At 42.0% G+C, this 18,460-nt stretch overlaps 1 protein-coding gene and 1 non-coding gene across 2 annotated transcripts; both read left to right on the top strand.

Annotated features, from left to right (window-relative positions):
* Positions 1–13,462: 13,462 nt before the first annotated feature.
* On the top strand, positions 13,463–17,837 carry RPS20 (ribosomal protein S20). The gene is made up of 4 exons (XM_050938945.1): positions 13,463–13,603; positions 16,381–16,480; positions 17,102–17,175; positions 17,613–17,837. The coding sequence occupies exons 1-4, from the start codon at positions 13,601–13,603 to the stop codon at positions 17,793–17,795; spliced, it is 360 nt and encodes a 119-aa protein (XP_050794902.1). The 5' UTR covers positions 13,463–13,600; the 3' UTR covers positions 17,796–17,837.
* Positions 16,965–17,029, top strand: LOC127046084 (small nucleolar RNA U54). The gene has a single exon (XR_007772946.1). It is a non-coding gene; the product is annotated as a small nucleolar RNA U54 (small nucleolar RNA).
* Positions 17,838–18,460: the final 623 nt, after the last annotated feature.

Here is an 18,460-nt window from a genome sequence, read left to right as displayed (position 1 = left end):
TACTTCTTCCAAGGATAAAGTTTCCAATCCTGTGAGTGTGGCCTACAGTCTTTGTTCCTAGATGTGTATATTTACATTTAACGCTATTGAAATGTATAGTGTGTGCGTCCAATGTACCAAGTGATCTGGATCAGTTTTGTATTAGTGGCCTGTCTTCTTCATTATTTACCACTTCCTTAATTTTTGTCGTCTTAAAAATTCATCGCTGAAAGTTTGATTGTCTTCCAGGTCATTGATAACCATGTTAAATAGTGTACATCCAAGAACCAGTCCCCGAGATACCTCACCTCACCAGAAACACACCTGGTTATGTCACTTCTGCAAATAAAGTGAATGAAGTGAGAAATTAGAGTTTTCTTAATTTACTAAATAAAACCAGTCCTATTAACAAGGATTAAAACTCTTAGACGGGCCAAAGCTTTTGTTGGAAAACGTTCTTTAGGTTTGACTACGTAATGCTTGTACTGAACTTTGAAAAAGTAAAATGTTTAACTGCTGCAATTACAAGCAGCATTTAAAAAAAAAAATTGTCCAGGTCACACAGGGTGGCACAAGCCAGCAACACTCTCCTACTGGGAGTGTATGTTCAGAATGGTTCTTAAACACAATTTTAAAACTGGAATTTCTGTTATGTGGGTATGGTAGGTACATTTCCATTGAACAGAGTCGGTCCTTATGCAAACCTTCCAACAAGCTGGGTTCCTTGGACTCCTTTCTACTGGGGATTGGATTGAGATCACAGACTTGCATCAGGCAGGTCATCTAACCACCATCAGATAGGAATAGCCTTTAGTCAGTACTAATCTGGGCAGAATGGTGGAAGCTCTGTATTCCATTATGAATCCCTAAGATCTATACTGCATATTTTTCTCTTCCTTTCCCCAGTCACTGCTGTGAATGCTCTTCTGTGCTAATGGATCTTGTCATCTGAAGCTTAGACAAACACTTTAAACCTACTTTTTCCTCTTTCTCTTAAGAGGAACACAATCTTTTAAAATAGTTTAAAATGTTTTATTGGTTAAGTGCTATAATTTATGTGATGCCTTCTATAGATAATACCTTTCATGCCCCAAAAGCTTGCAGTCTAAGATAAAACCAACAAACCGGCTTTGTTAGTATATAGTGACAAAGGAAAAATCATCATGTGCTATAGTTCCTTTGGGGGTATCCAATCATTAAGTTACAGCTGCATGTGTTGCAGACCCTAACTGCACCACATGTGGTTTTCACTTTAAGATACTGTGCAGCTCACTACTGTAGGGGATGCACCTGCTTGTGTTCCTTCTGTGAAGCAGAAGTACAGCGGGTATGATTGGAGCTAACAGTTGTTGTGACTGCATCAATCAACTTCGTTTTGGGGAAAATATATCAAGTGGTGTATTTACATGGAAGTGTGAAAATTGGCATCTGCATGGTGTTGTTACCATGATCAGCTGGAATTAATGGACTAAGCTTCTGCTTTGTTTCATGTCATGTTAAAGCAATATACAATTTTCAGGGGGTTCCCCGGGATAGAAATACCTTAACTAGAAACTTAACTTGTAAAGAATCTATTGTTGCTTAAGAACAATAAATTATTTTCCCTTGATCTTGTGTGCTGCTGAGGCAGTATGCGTGAAGTCCTGGTCCTGCCAAGATGTGCAAACATCCTTAAATTTACCACCACTGACTTCAACTAGACTACTCACAGGAGTAAAATTAGACTCTTGTGAGTCTTGGCAGGATCAGGGCCTACATATGGGATCCAAGGTGTTTTTTAAACCATAATCAGCTTTGGGAGAAGTTAGGTCAAAACTGAGCACTTCTGCAAATCTCACACTTTAACTCTTTAATGTAAAGCATGCACCTTATTAATAGTGAAACCTTCAAGCAATATAATGATGCATGTAGTAGTAACAAAACATTAATGGATAATCAGGATGGCCAGAAATAATTAATTAGTAAGCTATACTTATGTGGATAGCAAGAGTGTGGTGTCCCATACCTGAATTTCAGATACTGCTAGAAGTAGCCTATCACTAGTGTGACAGACATGGCAATTTCCTGCAATATTCTTGAAAAACCTTATTGAATTAAGTATCTTTGGAGTCCATTGTATTAAATGCAAAGGTTACATATTAGTGTGAGCCCTGGGAAGTGTTACGAACTTCAGAGGACTGTATTGATCAATGGGCCAGACAAGAATGGACTTTGGGGATAAACAGGGTCAAGAGATGCTTGACTAGTGGCATCTCTAGTAGAGGTGAATGCAGTTTCCCACTTCCAGTTATGCAAAAAAACTAGACTTTTGCAGCTATGCCCTGAGAAGGGGATGATTGTCTGCTGATTACTTGTTCCCAGAATCTAAAAATCAAAGCCCCAAGCCATATAAAGGAAAAACCAACTTATTCAGGGGTGTGTTTGTTCTGAGATAAAGCTGTTATGAATTCATAATTGCAGAAAATCCCTTGGTGGGGGTTAAAAGACTGATGCCTACCAGAGCCCCTTCTGGACCTCTGGGTGGGGGAGGATGATCTCTAGTAAGCTTATTAGTATGTGTGTAGGTTTTTATTGCTTTAAATGTTTTCTCTCAAGCTGTCACCTTTTAGAATAGATGTGCTTGCTTAGAAAGAATTGTGTGGCAGCTTATAACTGGGCAATAATGCCACTTATAGCCTCTGGGAGGACAGTAAAATGCAGATGCTGGCCTGTTTAGGCAGTCTTGCTTGATGGGAGTAACTCAGTGTAGGCTGGGTACTGGGCAGCCCAGAAAATCCCTGATCAGGAGAAGGAGAGATGGGGCCGGGGGTCTCCACCCAAGAGAGGTGACAGCTGAGGGAAGCCTGAGGGATGTGGGTATGGGGAGAGGGGAGATGAAACTGAGTTCTTAAATATTTATATAAATATAAAAGAAGGACTTGAAGAGTTACTAAGTTCTACTTCCATCTGAAAAGGTGACTCAAGCTTTGTATCCTTACATGGTCTAGTATGCATATTTGCCTTCAAGAAGAAAACTAGAGAATTCTTCTCATAGTCAGAATCTTTTAAAAGGAATACATTTAAAGCAGTTCTTCATGTAAGCACACAAGGGACTCCTCTTTTGAACAGGAAATGTGCCTGCTGGAAGTTTTCAGAAAGGCAGTCAATGAAGAAATGAAGTACACTCTGGGTGGCTTCTGAGGAGAGCTTTAGAACAGTCACAACTAGTGAAAGGTTATTGTGGAACATGAGTATTCCTTACCTCCCTCTTTAAAAATTTTTTAAAAGAAAATGTGGGTTTACTAGGAAAAAGTAGACAGACTAAAATAAGGAGTAGTGGGATTTTTATAAGACTAGATTTGTTTTTTTCTCTTCTTTTGAGTTTGTCTGGGGGGAGGGGAAACTCTATTTTTACATGTCAGAACTGAGAAGACTTCAGAAAGAAATGTCCTGTTTGAAAGCTCTAGGAATACCATAAAATACATAAATATTGAGTATCTGTATCCCTAAAATTGCCTGATCAGAAAAAATATTTGCCATGTTTATTAGGGTTATACAATTATGAAAATAAGAAACATGATACGAAGTCCTCTGATAACTGTCTCAGCAGCATGGTGATGAGACAAACATCCAGACTGAAAAATGCAGTATTTTGTAGTATGTTGGTGGCATACTAATCTATTCATCTCTCATATACTAAAGCTTTATTTTAAAATACTGCTTGCTTACATGTACTGAGCAGATAGATAGATATATGGCAAAAAGAAATTACTGGAGAACTGCAAACTGTCCTAGTTATTCTCTTGTACCCTGTTAAATAGAAACTTGGGTAACTGTAAGAATGGGCATTCCACAGAACTCTTAAACATTTTACTTGTCTTATGAGATCAGCAGCAAACTTCTATTTACTCAAAAAATAAGCTTACCTGCAGTTTTGCTGCTGGTGGCATAAGGGTATGGCTTTTTGCTCCTAATGCAGGAGGTCATGGGCTCAAATCCAGAGGTGGCCATGGCAGGTGGAGTGAAAATGTTGTACCTTCATGAATGCAGATAATGCACTGTGAATCTGGATAGCTAGGGTGTCATTCTTTCTTTCTCTGGCTCACATGCCTATTCATTGCACTTCATAGTCATTTAGAATGTCAAGGACTAGTTATGTGGACCATGGGAAGAGTATATGTTTGGCCCTGTCAATGTGGGAGACCCTAGATCTAATCCTCAGAGCCATGACTGTGTATACAAAGTGAAACAAGTGCACGGAGGAAATTGAAAGACCCCCATCAGATTAGCTCAGTGGCTAGGCCACTCCTAGTTTTGACTGATTCTTGCCTACATATTTATACTTGCCTCTGGAAATTTCCACCACATGCATCTGACGAAGTGGGCATTCACCCACAAAAGCTCATGCTCCAATACTTCTGTTAGTCTATAAGGTGCCCTAGGACTCTCCCAGTTTGACAACAAATGATTGACTACTCTTTGACTGTTGTCTTCCAACCACTTGTGCACTCACCATATAGTAAATTCATCTGACCGCATTTCCCTTGTCTGCTTATGAGAACGTCATGTGGGATTGTGTCAAAACCCACACCAAAATCAAGATATCAGATCTTCTGCTTCTCCCCATCCACTAAGCCAGTAATCCTGACAAAGAAATTGAACCTAGGCCTCCCCCATAGATGTCCTAACCACTAGGCTAAGTTATGTGATCTCATTGTGTTAAAAAAAATTGTTCCCTTTTTTGATTTGCTAAAATTTTTATTTCTGGTTTGATCCAAAACTTTTTTCCCCATGGAAGTGCTAGGGAACAAAAAAGTCCATTACTTGTCCTGCTCTACTGATTCAAGTAGGGGAAACCTACCCAAAGAATCATCCAGGCCCAGACAAAGGACAGTGGGAACCCTGATTCCAAGGGAATAAAGGATGGGTTTGAGGCACTAAAAGCTAACTTGAAATACCATAAGAGACTTAATAAATAGACTCCAAAGAGTGTGGATTGGGGTGGGGCAGAGGGGGATTTTTTTTTTAGTGTTCTGGCCTGACAGTAAATTCTTATAAGAACCAACAGGGACCTGAGAGCACTGCATGTGCAGAGCTACATAGTGTGACAATGAGGCGCCTAGAGATGGTTGCCTGTCATAGTTTCATTTGTTGTTTTTCTTTTAACAGTTAGAAGTTTTGTTTTCTACACTGCAAAATCTTCTAAAACTTCAGAAATATAAGGAGGCTTAAGTAAGGTTCAGCTCCCTCCAACCCCAGCTAGATAGATGCAGGAATTAAGGGTGCTGCTATACCCCCTGGCTTGAAGTGGTTTCCATTATATACAGGGTTTATAGTTTGGTTCAATGGCTCTCAGCACCCCCACTATAAAAACTGTTCCATCACCCCTGACAGCCAGTGACTGAAAGCAGGGTGTTGAGGGACCATAGCTGGGAGGCAGTGCCTCCTAAATTCCAGGAGGAGGAGGAGAGGTCGGGGGGACAGTGTATGGGACACACACACAGCCCTTCCCTTGCCAGTGAAACTGAATGGTTCACATGGCATAGAAAGTGATCTCTGAGCTGTTTCAAAATGGAAATGGCAATGAGAACAGGGGTTGCATCAACCCAAAGATGAATATATGCCCCCACCCTAAAACTGGAGGACAAACCCTCACAGCAATCTCTCTCAAGAGAACATTAAAGAACTGAGCCTCAACTACACTCCACTAGACCAGCACAGTAGCAGCAGTACTGCCTGAAGATCCAGATGGAAAAGTAGCCAGAGCAGAGACTCAATTCTGCAAAGGCATACATGTGCTTAACTTTATGCACTGTGAATAGGCTCTGTTTCATTGGGACTGCTTGTATGTAAAATTAAGTGTGTGCAAGTCTTTGCAGGAATTGATCCTAGGATATGCATTGGGCTGCTATAGATTGGGGAGTAAATTTTATAACCACCTTTGCAGTTTCCTCACCTTGCATGTGGAAACTGACTGTCCTGGTTCACAGTTAATGTAGCATTGCCATATGCAAGCATTGAAAGACATGAGACTAATACTTTTCAGTTCTTATTTTCTTACTGGCTTTTGAGTTGTCAGGTTCCAAAGTTTTTCTCTGAAGCCATGGAGGTTAGAAATTTTTTTAAAATTAAAGCTTTAAAAAAAATTTTTAGTCACATGACTCCAAGAGCTAGCTCATCAAGACAAATATCACTAGGCTTGCAAAAAAAAAAAAAAAGAGCAAGAGTGAGCAACACTTTTTTTTTTAATATGGCAATAAGTGGTTATCATGCCCCAAACTACCTTCTACACATACTTCAGGATTTAGCTCTAGTTGCTTAAATAGTTGAACAAGTTGACCACAGTCTTCTAAGCCCTTAAGACAACGATAACGGCTCTTTCAGCGATAAATGTGCGAACTCAACATTTCATCCTGTTTTGTGGATGGAACTCCTGTTATCAGTTTAATTCTGTATGGGTGGGGGCAGGCATGTGGAATTGGAAGGCATAAGTGTTTCTTTTAGTTCTTGTTTGCAGGAAACTAAAATGGTAGTTTAAATGGTAAAATAAAAGTGGGAAATACATTGATACATGTCATGGGATGCTAAATAATCCATGTTCTCTCATGTTGCAGAAACAGAACTGTCTGTATATTGTGTGCATGAGAATGTAGAAAATATGCTTTTATTAAGTATGCATTTTCTGAACTACTGTGGTAAGATTCAGTGTAAGTCACAGAAAAGTTTAGGAACTGTGCTATACAGATCGAGAAGCTCTTAACTGCACTGCTGTGTGAGATCACAGTACAGACACTATAGCTGCTTTTTCTTCTAACCACAACCTCTCAATTTAAATTGTAGACTACAGCTACATTAACTTCTCAGAGAAGTGGGTAAGCCCTTTGAAATTCAAACTTCTTAATATTTGATGCCTCTTGGATCATTTTCATGTTACATTGTTGATCCAGCCAGCTGTTCCAGGTAATTTCTTCAGTATAGTTCCTGTTTCTAATCAGAGCTTGAACACCAACACATCTTGTTTTCTTCTGAGTCTTAAGCTTTACCTGACCTTTTACTATTCCTGCTTGCTTCTGTCAAGCCATAGTGTGAGTAATATAGGTCACAAAAGGTGGAGTATCACTGACCTGGCTTCAATTTCTCCTCTCAACCAGATTCCAAAGACTTAGGAAAAGTACCTACTGTTCTTCCTCGAGTATGATGTGTTGAATCTCACCAAGGACAAACCTTTCCCTTTTCTTTTTATTAACATCTACATGTTAGGTAAGTGTGAGATGCCACCAATATGCTGCTCTAATATTCCAGTAGCACCAATGGGCTCGTGACACCTTAATTTAAATCTCCCTCTCATCAGCCATAGACAACGCTTTCACACAGGTCCTAGTGCCTGAAAAAATGCTCAGGACCTGAAAAACAACTGGTTCAAGTAAGTGCAGGAAATAGGGAAGTTTATGTTGATAGGATTAGGAAAACAATTGAGAGAAGCTAGATGAGACACTCTATTGAGAGCATTAGTCATTAAGATAATGTGATGCCTTGGGTTACTTCTTGATAGGTAGGCACTTCAAATATCAAGAAATACCTTCTTCCATGTCTGATGTGCCAGGGAATTATATTGCTTAGTATTAAAGACCAAACTACTGTGATTGGTCACCTCAGCATGGGACTATAACTCTTTACCCAAAGCTTGCGATCAAGGTCATAAAAACTCCAGATGATGAAAAAGACAGCAGGCTGTTTCCTAAAGTCACTTACTGAAACTTCCTGGGTTTGTTTGTTTTTGGCCCTCATCCAATTCCAAAAGAAAAGGGAAGCATGAATTGGAATCAGGATCCTGATACTTGCAGTCCCCAGGGACAATGGAGAAATGCCAAGGGTCAGGTCAGCCTGATTGGCTGGGTAGGCAGGCCAATGAGAGAGTGAGGAGCCCGGGGGCCTGTCCTCCATGGAGCTGAAGCAGCCTGAGCTGCAGTAGGACATAGCTAAGGAGAGAGCAGCAGCCTGAGCTGAGCTGGAGGCCACAAGCCATCTTGCCAGTGTGTGTCTAAACCAAAAGGGGCACTTTTCCATGTTACGCAAATGCTAGTGGCTCAGTGTGGGCTGGTCAAGGAAGATGTATGATGCTTCCATCTGTAAGAACATAAGATTTTTCCAAAGGCTGCTACAGCGATGTTTTTCCCTGACTCCCATGTGCCCATAGTGATTCTGAGGGACTCCGTCTACTCCTTGGTCTCTTGAAATTCTACACTGACCACCTCAACAGACCCAAGGAAAGATTCCAATACCAGCTCAGCAGGTGCAGGATGACTGTTGAATGTGCTTTTGGTAGATTTAAAGCTCAGTGGTGATATTTAATGGCTAGATTTGATCTCACTGAGCCAAACATTCCTATCATTATTGCTGCATGTTCTGTATTACATAGGATTTCTGAGGCAAAGGGGAAAAGGCTTCCAGGGAGAGGTGGACTGGCTCTTTGCTGAATTTGAACAGGCAAAGAGGGCTATTAAGAGTCAATGATGGAGTTATATGGCTGAGGAGGCTATAAAGTATCATTTTAAGAGTCAGCCATAGCAGTGTTGTGTAATATTTTTCTGAACTAATGTGCCTTTGTGCGCACAGACCTTGAATATGGTCATTGTACGGTCAAGGGTTATTGATGCCCCTTATTAATGTTGTAATGTGGCATTTATGCTTGGTACAAAAAATATACTTTGAATTTCAAAAACAACTTTAGTGAATATAAACATCAAACAAAGCTCAAGTGCAAATACAGAAGCACTGTAAGACACTGACCCAAACATAAAAAAAGTAAACAATTAACATATTTGCATATTAAAAACATATTAGTGTTTCATTTGTGATTAAAAATAAATAGTACACTGTAGTGTAAGTCATGGTTGTCCTTATTTTCCCTTACCACAGAGGGATTAGAGGAAAGGGGTCCTGTCATGCTGCAACCTGTGATGCTGGGGGTACAGGAAGCAGCAAATGGAGTTTTCCATGAGTCGGAAAGGCTGCTATGTATGGAGTCTTGAGGTAGTTGGCACAATAATTTTCTGCAACATCTGTGTTTGTTGCTTGAGCAAAGATATGTCCTGGTAAAATTACTGAAGTACCTCTCTGTCCCTTTATCATTCCTTCAGTAACCACTCTGTCCATTCCTGGTTCTTCCTCCCTACTCTCGGCTCTTTGGCTCCTCCAGTTCCTGTGCTCTTGATCAGCACCTGTACAGGACTGGAGGATCTCACAGAACATATCTTTTCTGATCCGCTTCTTTCTTTAGCTGATCAAGGTTAAATGTTCAGCAGGCGTAGAAGGGGCATCTCTTAAGGCCCCGAGGCTGCTGATTAAAACAAACAGATACAGAATTAGATTTACAGTCACAACAGACAGTAAAAGATGTCTAAAAACTCCCTTACACTATTCCTAAAAAGAACTCCAATAAGAAATGCTATTTTTCATTTTAGCTTCAGATCCCCTTGTTACATACATTTGCAGCTCAAGCAATGGTGAGAATGGACTAGTGGGAGTGGTGGAGGACAGGTGCGTGAAAGGTTTAGACATTGGGTGCCACTCTGTGTCAGTAATGGGAAAATGGAGTGAATATGGAGAATGCTTTCATAGGCAGTGGTGGTTTTGATTGGTATCTCACTCCCCAGAGGACACAGCTGCCTCGGACAGCGCAAAGCTGCCTGGGCCCATATGCTGCTACCCTGTTGAAATGTTGTCTGCAAAATTCATCACAGAATGGTGTGGGAATGTCTCTGCCTTGTTTCTTTCCCTCTGATAGCCCTCTCCCGAATATTCTGAAGGATGACTACAACATATCTCCATGAAAGTTTTATTGAGTTTGTTCAAGAGGATACAAGAAGCACCCCTGTTGAGATAAGCAAAATACTTTGCATAGCCCCCTGGCTGGCTTAACAAGGAGAAGCAGATGCCACCTCTACCCAACCCCAGGACAGTGACCTGATGCTGCAGGCTGTGTAACTTGGACTGTCATATTTTTTTTAAATTTTCTAACATTTTACAAGTTATCTATTTTATGGGTGGGATGGGTACCATTTTAATAAAGAGAAGAAGGGTGGGTGGAAGGGGAGGGAAGGAGGGAGGGGAGGTTTTGGGCAACAAAAAGGTTTAAAAAAAATTGCTTATAGGGAATACACTCTACACTTGGCTGAGTTCCCTTCCCTGTCACCGTCAAGCCCATTAGTACTCACCCAGCAAGACTGTCCTGATGCCAGCTGAGTTTTGAACAATACCTGGCTCGCTGAATGGTTTGTCCCCCTTTCTTTATCCTCCCCTACTCCCTCCTCAAGTCCTCGTTGTGCACATCAGAAGTTTCTGCACCTGGATCTCGCAAAGTGTCCAAAATCACATTCTGGGTGATGGTCGGTCCTCACCAAGTATGGCATCCAGGAACAAAGAATACAGCTTGTATTTACAGAAGAGGAGGATTATCCTGGGAAGCAGACACTCTGAAAAAAGATGTGTGGGTCACAGTGGATAATCAGGTGAACATAAGCACCCTCTGCAACGCTGTGGCTAAAGGACTAGTGCAAGCCTGGGATGTATAAGCAGTGGAATTTCAAATAGGAAGGCTATATTACTTCTGTGTTTGACAGGGTTGTGACTGCTAATGGCATACTGTGTTCAGTTCTGGTGTTAATTCAAGAAAACTGTTGATATCTCAGAGAGGTTTCAGAGAAGAGCCAGGAGAATGGTTGAGGATTGGAAAGCAGGACTTATAGTGATTTAAGGAGCTCAATTTATTTAGCTTATCAAAGAGAAGACAAAGGGGTGATTTGATCCATCTATAGTACCTACATGGGGAACAGAAATTTGACAATAGAGGGATCTGCAATCCAGTATACAAAGGTATAACAAGATCCAACTGAGTTGAAGCTAGACAATTCATACCAAAATATGTGCAATTTTTTTAAGGGAGTGTAATTAACCAGTAGAATAAAATAGCAAATGTTGTTGATACTCCATCACTCGAAACTTTAAAATTAAGACTCAATGTTTCTTTAAAAGATGTGTTCTAGTTTCAGTGGTGCCCAACCTCATTACATAGAAGGGCCATATAAACCTCAGCACAGCCTTGTGTGAGCCAAACAGATGCCACAAACTGTAGTAAGATTTAGTCACCTATATTGATTTATAGTTTAAGTTGAGTTTGTTTTGTATTTATTTAGATAGTTTCTATGTACAGTATTGTCTTTTTACACACCTGTGTAAACTAAAATGATGTAAATGTGACAACAAAGCCCTAATGGATCAGTTGTTAGTATATGGTGTTGAAGCAGGCTGCGGGCCTTAAGAAATGCTTTGGTGGGCTGGGTACAGCCTGCAGGCTCCAGGTTGGGCAGCCCTGCTCTAGTTCAACTGCAGCTATTGATCTTGAAGCAGGAATTAATTCAAGGAAGTGTGTTCTTATGGTCTGTGTTACACAAGTCAGACTAGATTATCACAATGGTCTGTGCAGGTCTTAAAAATCCAAGAATTCATGACTTGAGATGATTATACTTAACAAAGAAGATGAAACCACCAAGGTCCATAGTAAGGTTTTCAGAAGCTGGAGTACTCTCAGCAATAAGTATTTGTACATGAGTAAGAGTGGGCGGAGCCTCAGCCTGACCAACTCCAATCTTACCACAGAACTCTTCTACAAAAACAAATCTTACAATATCAGAAACAAAAGGTTACTAAAAGGGAAAGGTGACTTAAAATCAAGTATAAGTGGATAAATCCAAGACTAAATGGAGCAGGGTCCAGCAGGGATTTAATTTATGCTGATAATTCTTTTTGTCACTAGATATTATAGTAGTGGCTATAATATAAATACTTTGCATGAATAGAGACAGGAACAGGTTCATCACCCTTTAAAGCAAGTTAGCGTGTATAGCAAGACATTAATGTTCCTACAACAGCCAACTCTATTAATCAAGAATAGAATTTAAAATGATTATAAGCTGTTAGGGGTAGTCTCTGCATCTTTGCTATGGGTTTGGACAGCACTTAGCCCAAGGGCCTTGATCCATGACTGTGCCATTAGGCATTACTGTGACAAACAAATAATACTTGCCTAGCAGGGGTGGCTCTAAACATTTCGCTGCCCCAAGCACGGCGTCAGGCCTTGGGGGGCGCTCTGCCGGTCGCCGGTTCTGGTAGACCCTCCGCAGGCATGCCTGGGGGAGGTCCACTGGTCCCGTGGCTTCGGTGGAGCCACGGGACCAGCGGACCCTCCGCAGGCGTGCCTGCGGGAGGTCCACCAAAGCCGCAGGACCAGTGGACCCTCTGCAGGCATGCTGCTGAAGGCACTCTGCCTGCTACCCTCCTGACGACCGGCAGAGCGCCCCCTGCGGCATGCCACCCCAAGCACGCGCTTGGCGTGCTGGGGCTTGCAGCCACCCCTGTTGCCTAGTGTTCTTTCATTTAAAGAATGTTACTTTACATTAGGGAGACTTTTTAATGAATTATTTTTTGCTATAATTACTACTATTAAATTGTTAAGATCTGGACTTTAAGACTGCCATCTTGCAAAGGCCTACGCATTTAAAGCTAAAGGAACTGTGCTGTATCTACCCTGTGAGGATTGGTACAAAGGCTGAGAGTGGGATACTTGCTGCTCTTGTGCTGTGTGTGTATGTGGGGAAGGTGTCCTCCTGCCTCTGCAGCCATCCCCAGCACCAAACTGCGATACTGAGCTTGGGCAAATGGGGCAGCATGTGGCCTTTTAAAATTGGGAAAAATTGACCACTTGTATTTAAAAGCTGTCAGTTTGACAGTGGCTCCTACCTCTGCCTTTTCGCTAGCAAAGTCAGTGTGACTGCCTGAGGTGTTTTTCAATCTTTTGTATCTTTCCATCTTTGCTTCATGTTAAGGAGAAATCAACTGCTTGAGGCTAGGCTGCACTAACAATCCTTTGAGAACCCCAAGTGACCACTCTAATCAGAAATCACCCCAAACATTCACCTGCTCAGTTAATTTAGGTTATTTTCCTTTTAAAATCAGGCGCTGAGGCTCTGGGCATTTCTCGCTTTGAGCCCTCGCTAACCCCAGACTTTACAGATTTTTGTCACATACTCAGCCCTGCCTGCACAGGCTCGAGCTTGGCTGCGGCCACCACTATCAACTCCAGTGCTGGGGCTGCCAACTAAACGTCCCCTCCATGCCCGCAGCCCGGGGCGGAGAGGGGTTCAGGGGCGGGCAGGTGCGCACTCTGGGCTGTGATACAGGCACTACAGCTCCCGCCCGGCCTCAGCCTTTATTATGCCCTGGCAGCCCTGCGGCTCCGCTCAGCAGGCGAGTACCACAGCGCGGAGGGAGCCCGGCGGCCCTACCCAGCCCGAGGGTGCAGCCTGCTACCCCTGCCCCGCGGGCTGGTCTGCCTCGGGCGGGCAGCCTCGCCTGCCTGACCCCAGTGCAAAGCAGGGGGGGCGGGGCGGCCCGGTCTGGCGTCAGAGGTCACGCGATGCCCGTATGGAGCGCTCCGATATAAGCGGCGCGCGCCCGCCCCCCTGTCTCTGCTGCGAGTGACTCCGTCGCAGCCGCTGTTCCTCGTCCTGCTCCTGACTCACCGCTGTTCGCTGGGCCGCGCTGCCCCGCCCGGGAATAAGTCGGTCAGGAGGACCCTGCAGCCATGGTGAGCGGGGGGGAGAGGGTACTGGCGGTGCCAGCAGGGCCGGGGAAGGGCGCGTAGCGCTGCCGTGTGGTTGCTAATGCTCTGCCAGGCCGCTGCCTGCCGCGTGCTCCCTGCCTGTCGGCCGAGCCCCGCGGGGCGGCGGCTCCCGGCCTCGCTGTCGTTTGTTACATCGGGGCCTTCCTCTACCTGGTGCTGAGCTCGACAGAGGTGCCAGGCTGGCAAGACCCCGCGGCAGCGATCGCTTGCGCTAACGGGGGGGGGAGCGGCCTGGGCACTTTACAGTTGGGGGGTTCGGGGACACTTCTGGGCCACAACCCTCACATGTCCTGCTCCTGCCGGCTTTGGCCAATAGCAGGATGAGCAGACAGCATATGTGAAAAATCAGGACTGGGGTGGGGGGTAATGGGAGCCTATATAAGAAAAAGACAAAAATCGGGCCATCTGGTCACCTTAGCCAATAGACACCCCCGCGCTGGGGAAACGGCCGCTTTCGAACAGGTTGTGTCTGTGCTGCACGCTGAGCTTCACCAGCTTCCTGCAAAACGCTGCCAGTTCCGTGTGTGTGTGTGTGTGCGCGTGCGGGGGGTTGGATTCTTGGAAAATCATGAGAACAGCTTTCTGTGGTTTGCATCTTGTTTCCTCTGTAGTTTTACCTGCTTTAGAAAGTCAATAAGTCAAACTGAAATGGCTCTTACAAATTAAATTGGTGGGTCCTATGTGGTGTACCTCTGCTGCCCCTAGAAACCTCTTTCATTAGCTGTTAAAATTTGTCATCAATGGGATTGCAACACAGTGTTACTTGCAAAATAAATACAAGTACTTTATTTATTAAAAAATCCTAGTGTATATGTTAACATCATGCTAGTTATATGAAGATACAGTAGCAGCAATAAAATACTTGTATATTGTTGACCTAAATCAGTCAATTCAGGGATTGTCTTTCTGATCACTCTAAGTAGCACATTGCAGAAGTTATACATTAGATTGTTTTTTCTTAATTATTGTTACTTAATTATTCACTTTTTCCACCACAAGAAGTCAGAGCAAGTATACTAGTGTTGCTGTCATTTCCCAAATGAATTTAATGTTCAGTGTCTAGTAGATGCACATCTATAATTTGTTGACCACAGACCTTTGTTCTTTTATCACCTGGCTGGATTACGCCAGTGATACAGGCATTTTTTCTATTTTTGAATATTTGCTGTGAAACAAACACTGGTTAAACGGTTACAGATTTGTATGTAGCTATATGCTTAAAAAGACCAGGTGAGTGAGATAATATCTTTATTGGACCAACTTCTATTGGTGAGAGAGACAAGCCCTCATGCTGAAGAGCTCTTCAGGTCTGGGAAGGGTACTCAGCTATCTGTTTGACCTTGTATTTAGTTGTAACACTGAGTACCCTTCCCAGACCCAAGGAAGAGCTCTGTATAACTCAAAACCTTGTCTCTCCTCCCCCACCACCTTGTCCTTCTAATATCCTGGGAGTGACACCACTACAACAACACTACATACTAAGGCAGGGGTTGCCAGCCTGAGAAGGAGCCAGAATTTACCAATGTGTATTGCCAAAGAGCAGTAACATCAGCAACCCCCCATCAGCACCTAACCTTCCATCCCTGTGCCTCCTGCCAGCCACAATCAGCTGTTTTGTGGTGTGCAGGAGGCTCAAGGGGAGGAGGAGCAGGAGCAGGGGAAGGGGTGGAGTGGGGCTAGGGTGTGAGGCAGAGCCATTGGTTGAGCAGTGAGCACGCTGAAGCACATTGCAAAGTTGGAACTGGTAGCTCCAGCCTCAGAGTTCGCGCCTATGCAAGGAGCCACATGTTAATCTCTGAAGAGCGGCATGTGGCTCTGGAGCCACAGGTTGGCCACCCCTGTACTAAGGCCTGGTCTACACTACAGAGTTAGGTCAATGTAAAGTAGCTTACTCTGTGTCTACACTAAAATATAGCTAAATATAACTATATAATATAGTTATATTGATGTAACTCTCCCACTACTTCCACTTAATAACTCCACCTCTGAGAGGCATAGCCCTTAAGTTGTAGTTAGGCTGATAAAGTGTCAGTGTAGACGGTGTGTTGCTTGCATAGACCTGCTACCTTTCAGAAACCATCCCACAATGCCCCACGCTGCCAGTTAAATCGGTGCAAGTGCTCGTGGTGAGGACATGCACAGCTGACACAAGGAACATAGTGTATGTGTAAAACTGATTCAGTTGCAGGCAAGTCTCATCTTAAGTGCATTTAACATGCATGAATTCAGCTTTGCGCAGTTGGCAAAAACCAAAAAAAAAAGAGAAATAACAGTATTAATATTGTACCTGTAGTACGGGCGATTCCGCCTGCCATTACACTCAATGTAATTTTGACTTTACATGCTGACAGTGGAACGTAACCCCAGTGTAAGATGAGACTCGCATGTACTGCAGTGGCTCTGTGTCCACGTAACTTGCATCAACTTAAATTTTGTAGTGTAGACTTGCCCTATATGATTAAAGGGGCGCTTCTGATGTTTTCCAAGGTGGATAATTGTTAGAGTAATTGTACAAAATGCCATCTCTGAAACTAGATTGCTTGCCCTTTCCTGTTCTTCCTCCTTTTCCCCCTCATTCAGAATCATATCTACATCTTTTTTTATATGGACTCTAATAAAAGTTATAAAAATTTGCTATGTCTGTTTTTAATTTTAGTGAAGGTAGAATGCTTTAAGGAGCATACGTGCAATACTGACCAGTTTAGCTATAATGTCTAATATTCATAATGTTAATGTTTCAGGCATTTAAAGATAGTGGCAAAGCACCTGTGGAACAGGAAGTAGCAATTCACCGAATTAGAATTACCTTGACAAGTCGCAATGTAAAGTCCCTTGAGAAGGGTAAGTAATAGTTTTTTGTTTTGTTTTTTTTTCTTTTTTAGGGTTGCTTATGATTTGAAGTCTCAAATGTTGGAAAAACATAACTTGTCAATTCGGGAAGTTGCCAACTGAAGTTATTAGCCTATAAGTTGTCAATTGTGTTTAAAATTCTTTACCACAGCCATTGACCTACTCTGCCAGTGACATAAAGCAAACTATGAACTTGTTATGTTCACCTGCTTTAAACACTTACTTTATCCATACTAGCCAAACTGTTTAACTATTAACTCTCTTGAACAAAGTTTTATCTGTGTTGTGAACAGTTCTAAAATAACTGTGCCTGGTCCATGATCTCAAAGCTAAATGTGTTTAAAATGTTAGATTAAACTCTTAAGTCTTGAACTAGTTAAACTAACACTCTAAATACCATTGTGGACAGGCCTAAAAAGTAAAATTACAAGTGACCTTGGTAATTCTGGGATGAGTAGTTGATTCCATATATAGTTGGCTATGAGGAGAAATTGTAAACTGAATTACTATGATTGTTATTTACGCTATTCTGAGCCAACATTTTATGTGAAGTGGAATATCTAGTTCAATTTAAAACAAGTTTTTTCTAAATAGTTGTGTATTTTTTTACAGTCTGTGCTGATTTGATCAGAGGTGCCAAGGAAAAGAATCTAAAAGTGAAGGGGCCTGTTCGCATGCCTACTAAGGTACTTATGGTTTAAGAGGCAGGAAGACCATGATTAATTCTGCACAATTTTACTTGTAAATTACAAATAGTAAAATTTGAGAAGGAGTGTGATCTGATTAAATATTTTAAATCTGATTTAGAACTCTAACCAGTTAATGGATTAGGAGCTGTCATAAACATGACTAAATTGTTAAATACAGAAGAGGATTTTGACCTTCCTACTTGCATTTGTCTTTTTGACTTAAGACTCCTTGGACAGCTATGAAAAGGGGGTGAGGGTGGCAATCCATATATAAGTAGAGTTAATTTTTGATGACTGTGTGTGTGTGGTTTTAAAAAAAATACTGCAAGCAATATTTTAATTACATTGGAGCTATAGAAAGTTTTGATTCTAATCAAAACCTCTGCATCAATCTGTCTTCATCTATTGGTTAGTATTCCACTTTCTGTTAACAGACTCTGCGAATCACTACTAGGAAAACACCTTGTGGTGAAGGTTCTAAGACCTGGGATCGTTTCCAGATGCGTATCCACAAGCGTCTCATTGATTTACACAGTCCCTCTGAGATTGTTAAGCAGATCACTTCTATCAGTATTGAACCAGGTGTAGAAGTTGAAGTTACTATTGCTGATGCCTAAATGCCTGTCATCTACTTTAATAAAAGTTGATTTGTAATTTTTTTTACTGTTGCTTTGTGTTTTGTGAAATAGAATCTTGATTAGATTCATGACTAGAAACTTTCATGAATAAAGAACTGAAACAAAATGGCATAACAATCAAGACGCCAAGCATTTTGAGGGGAATAGTTGGTCAAGTCTTGAGTAGAGGTGAAAGTTACATTATTTTCTTTACCATTGATATATAACTGCTTTTAATGTATTTTGAAGAAGAGAGTGCAGTGTGATGTAATGTTTCAAACTAAAATAGGAAAATTTTTCATAGTGAATTCTATTTGCCCGAAACAAAGTCTGGTTTAACAGTGAACTGCAAAGGCTCAAATCCCCTTTAGTTTGCTCCTTTATGATGTATAAAGGTAGGCTAAACCTCTATTATTATTTTTTAAATCATGCCTGTTAAGGAAGATCAGGAGGTCCTGGGAATACTTATTGTGAGACTTTATCTGAAGCAGTGAGTATATTGAATATCTAACAAACACCTTTAATCTCAAATGTGAATTCAGCATTGATGTTAAATAGCCTGTTTAAAAGCTTTTAACAGCTGACTTAAAACTCTTTCCCTCCCAAATGTAACTTTCTCTTGTGATACTTCACCAGTCTTGGGGATTGTCTTCATGTACAGCGGT

This window comes from Gopherus flavomarginatus, chromosome 2, assembly GCF_025201925.1.
Source record: "Gopherus flavomarginatus isolate rGopFla2 chromosome 2, rGopFla2.mat.asm, whole genome shotgun sequence".
Taxonomy (NCBI): domain Eukaryota; kingdom Metazoa; phylum Chordata; order Testudines; family Testudinidae; genus Gopherus; species Gopherus flavomarginatus.
The sequence above is the reverse complement of the archived record's forward strand: the minus strand, read 5'-3'. Positions and strand labels throughout refer to the sequence as shown.

Coding starts and splice junctions, on each gene's coding strand:
- RPS20 (XM_050938945.1), top strand. Junction 16,481..17,101: donor TGTAAAGTCCCTTGAGAAGG/GTAAGTAATAGT, acceptor ATTTTTTTACAG/TCTGTGCTGATTTGATCAGA. Junction 17,176..17,612: donor CTGTTCGCATGCCTACTAAG/GTACTTATGGTT, acceptor TTCTGTTAACAG/ACTCTGCGAATCACTACTAG.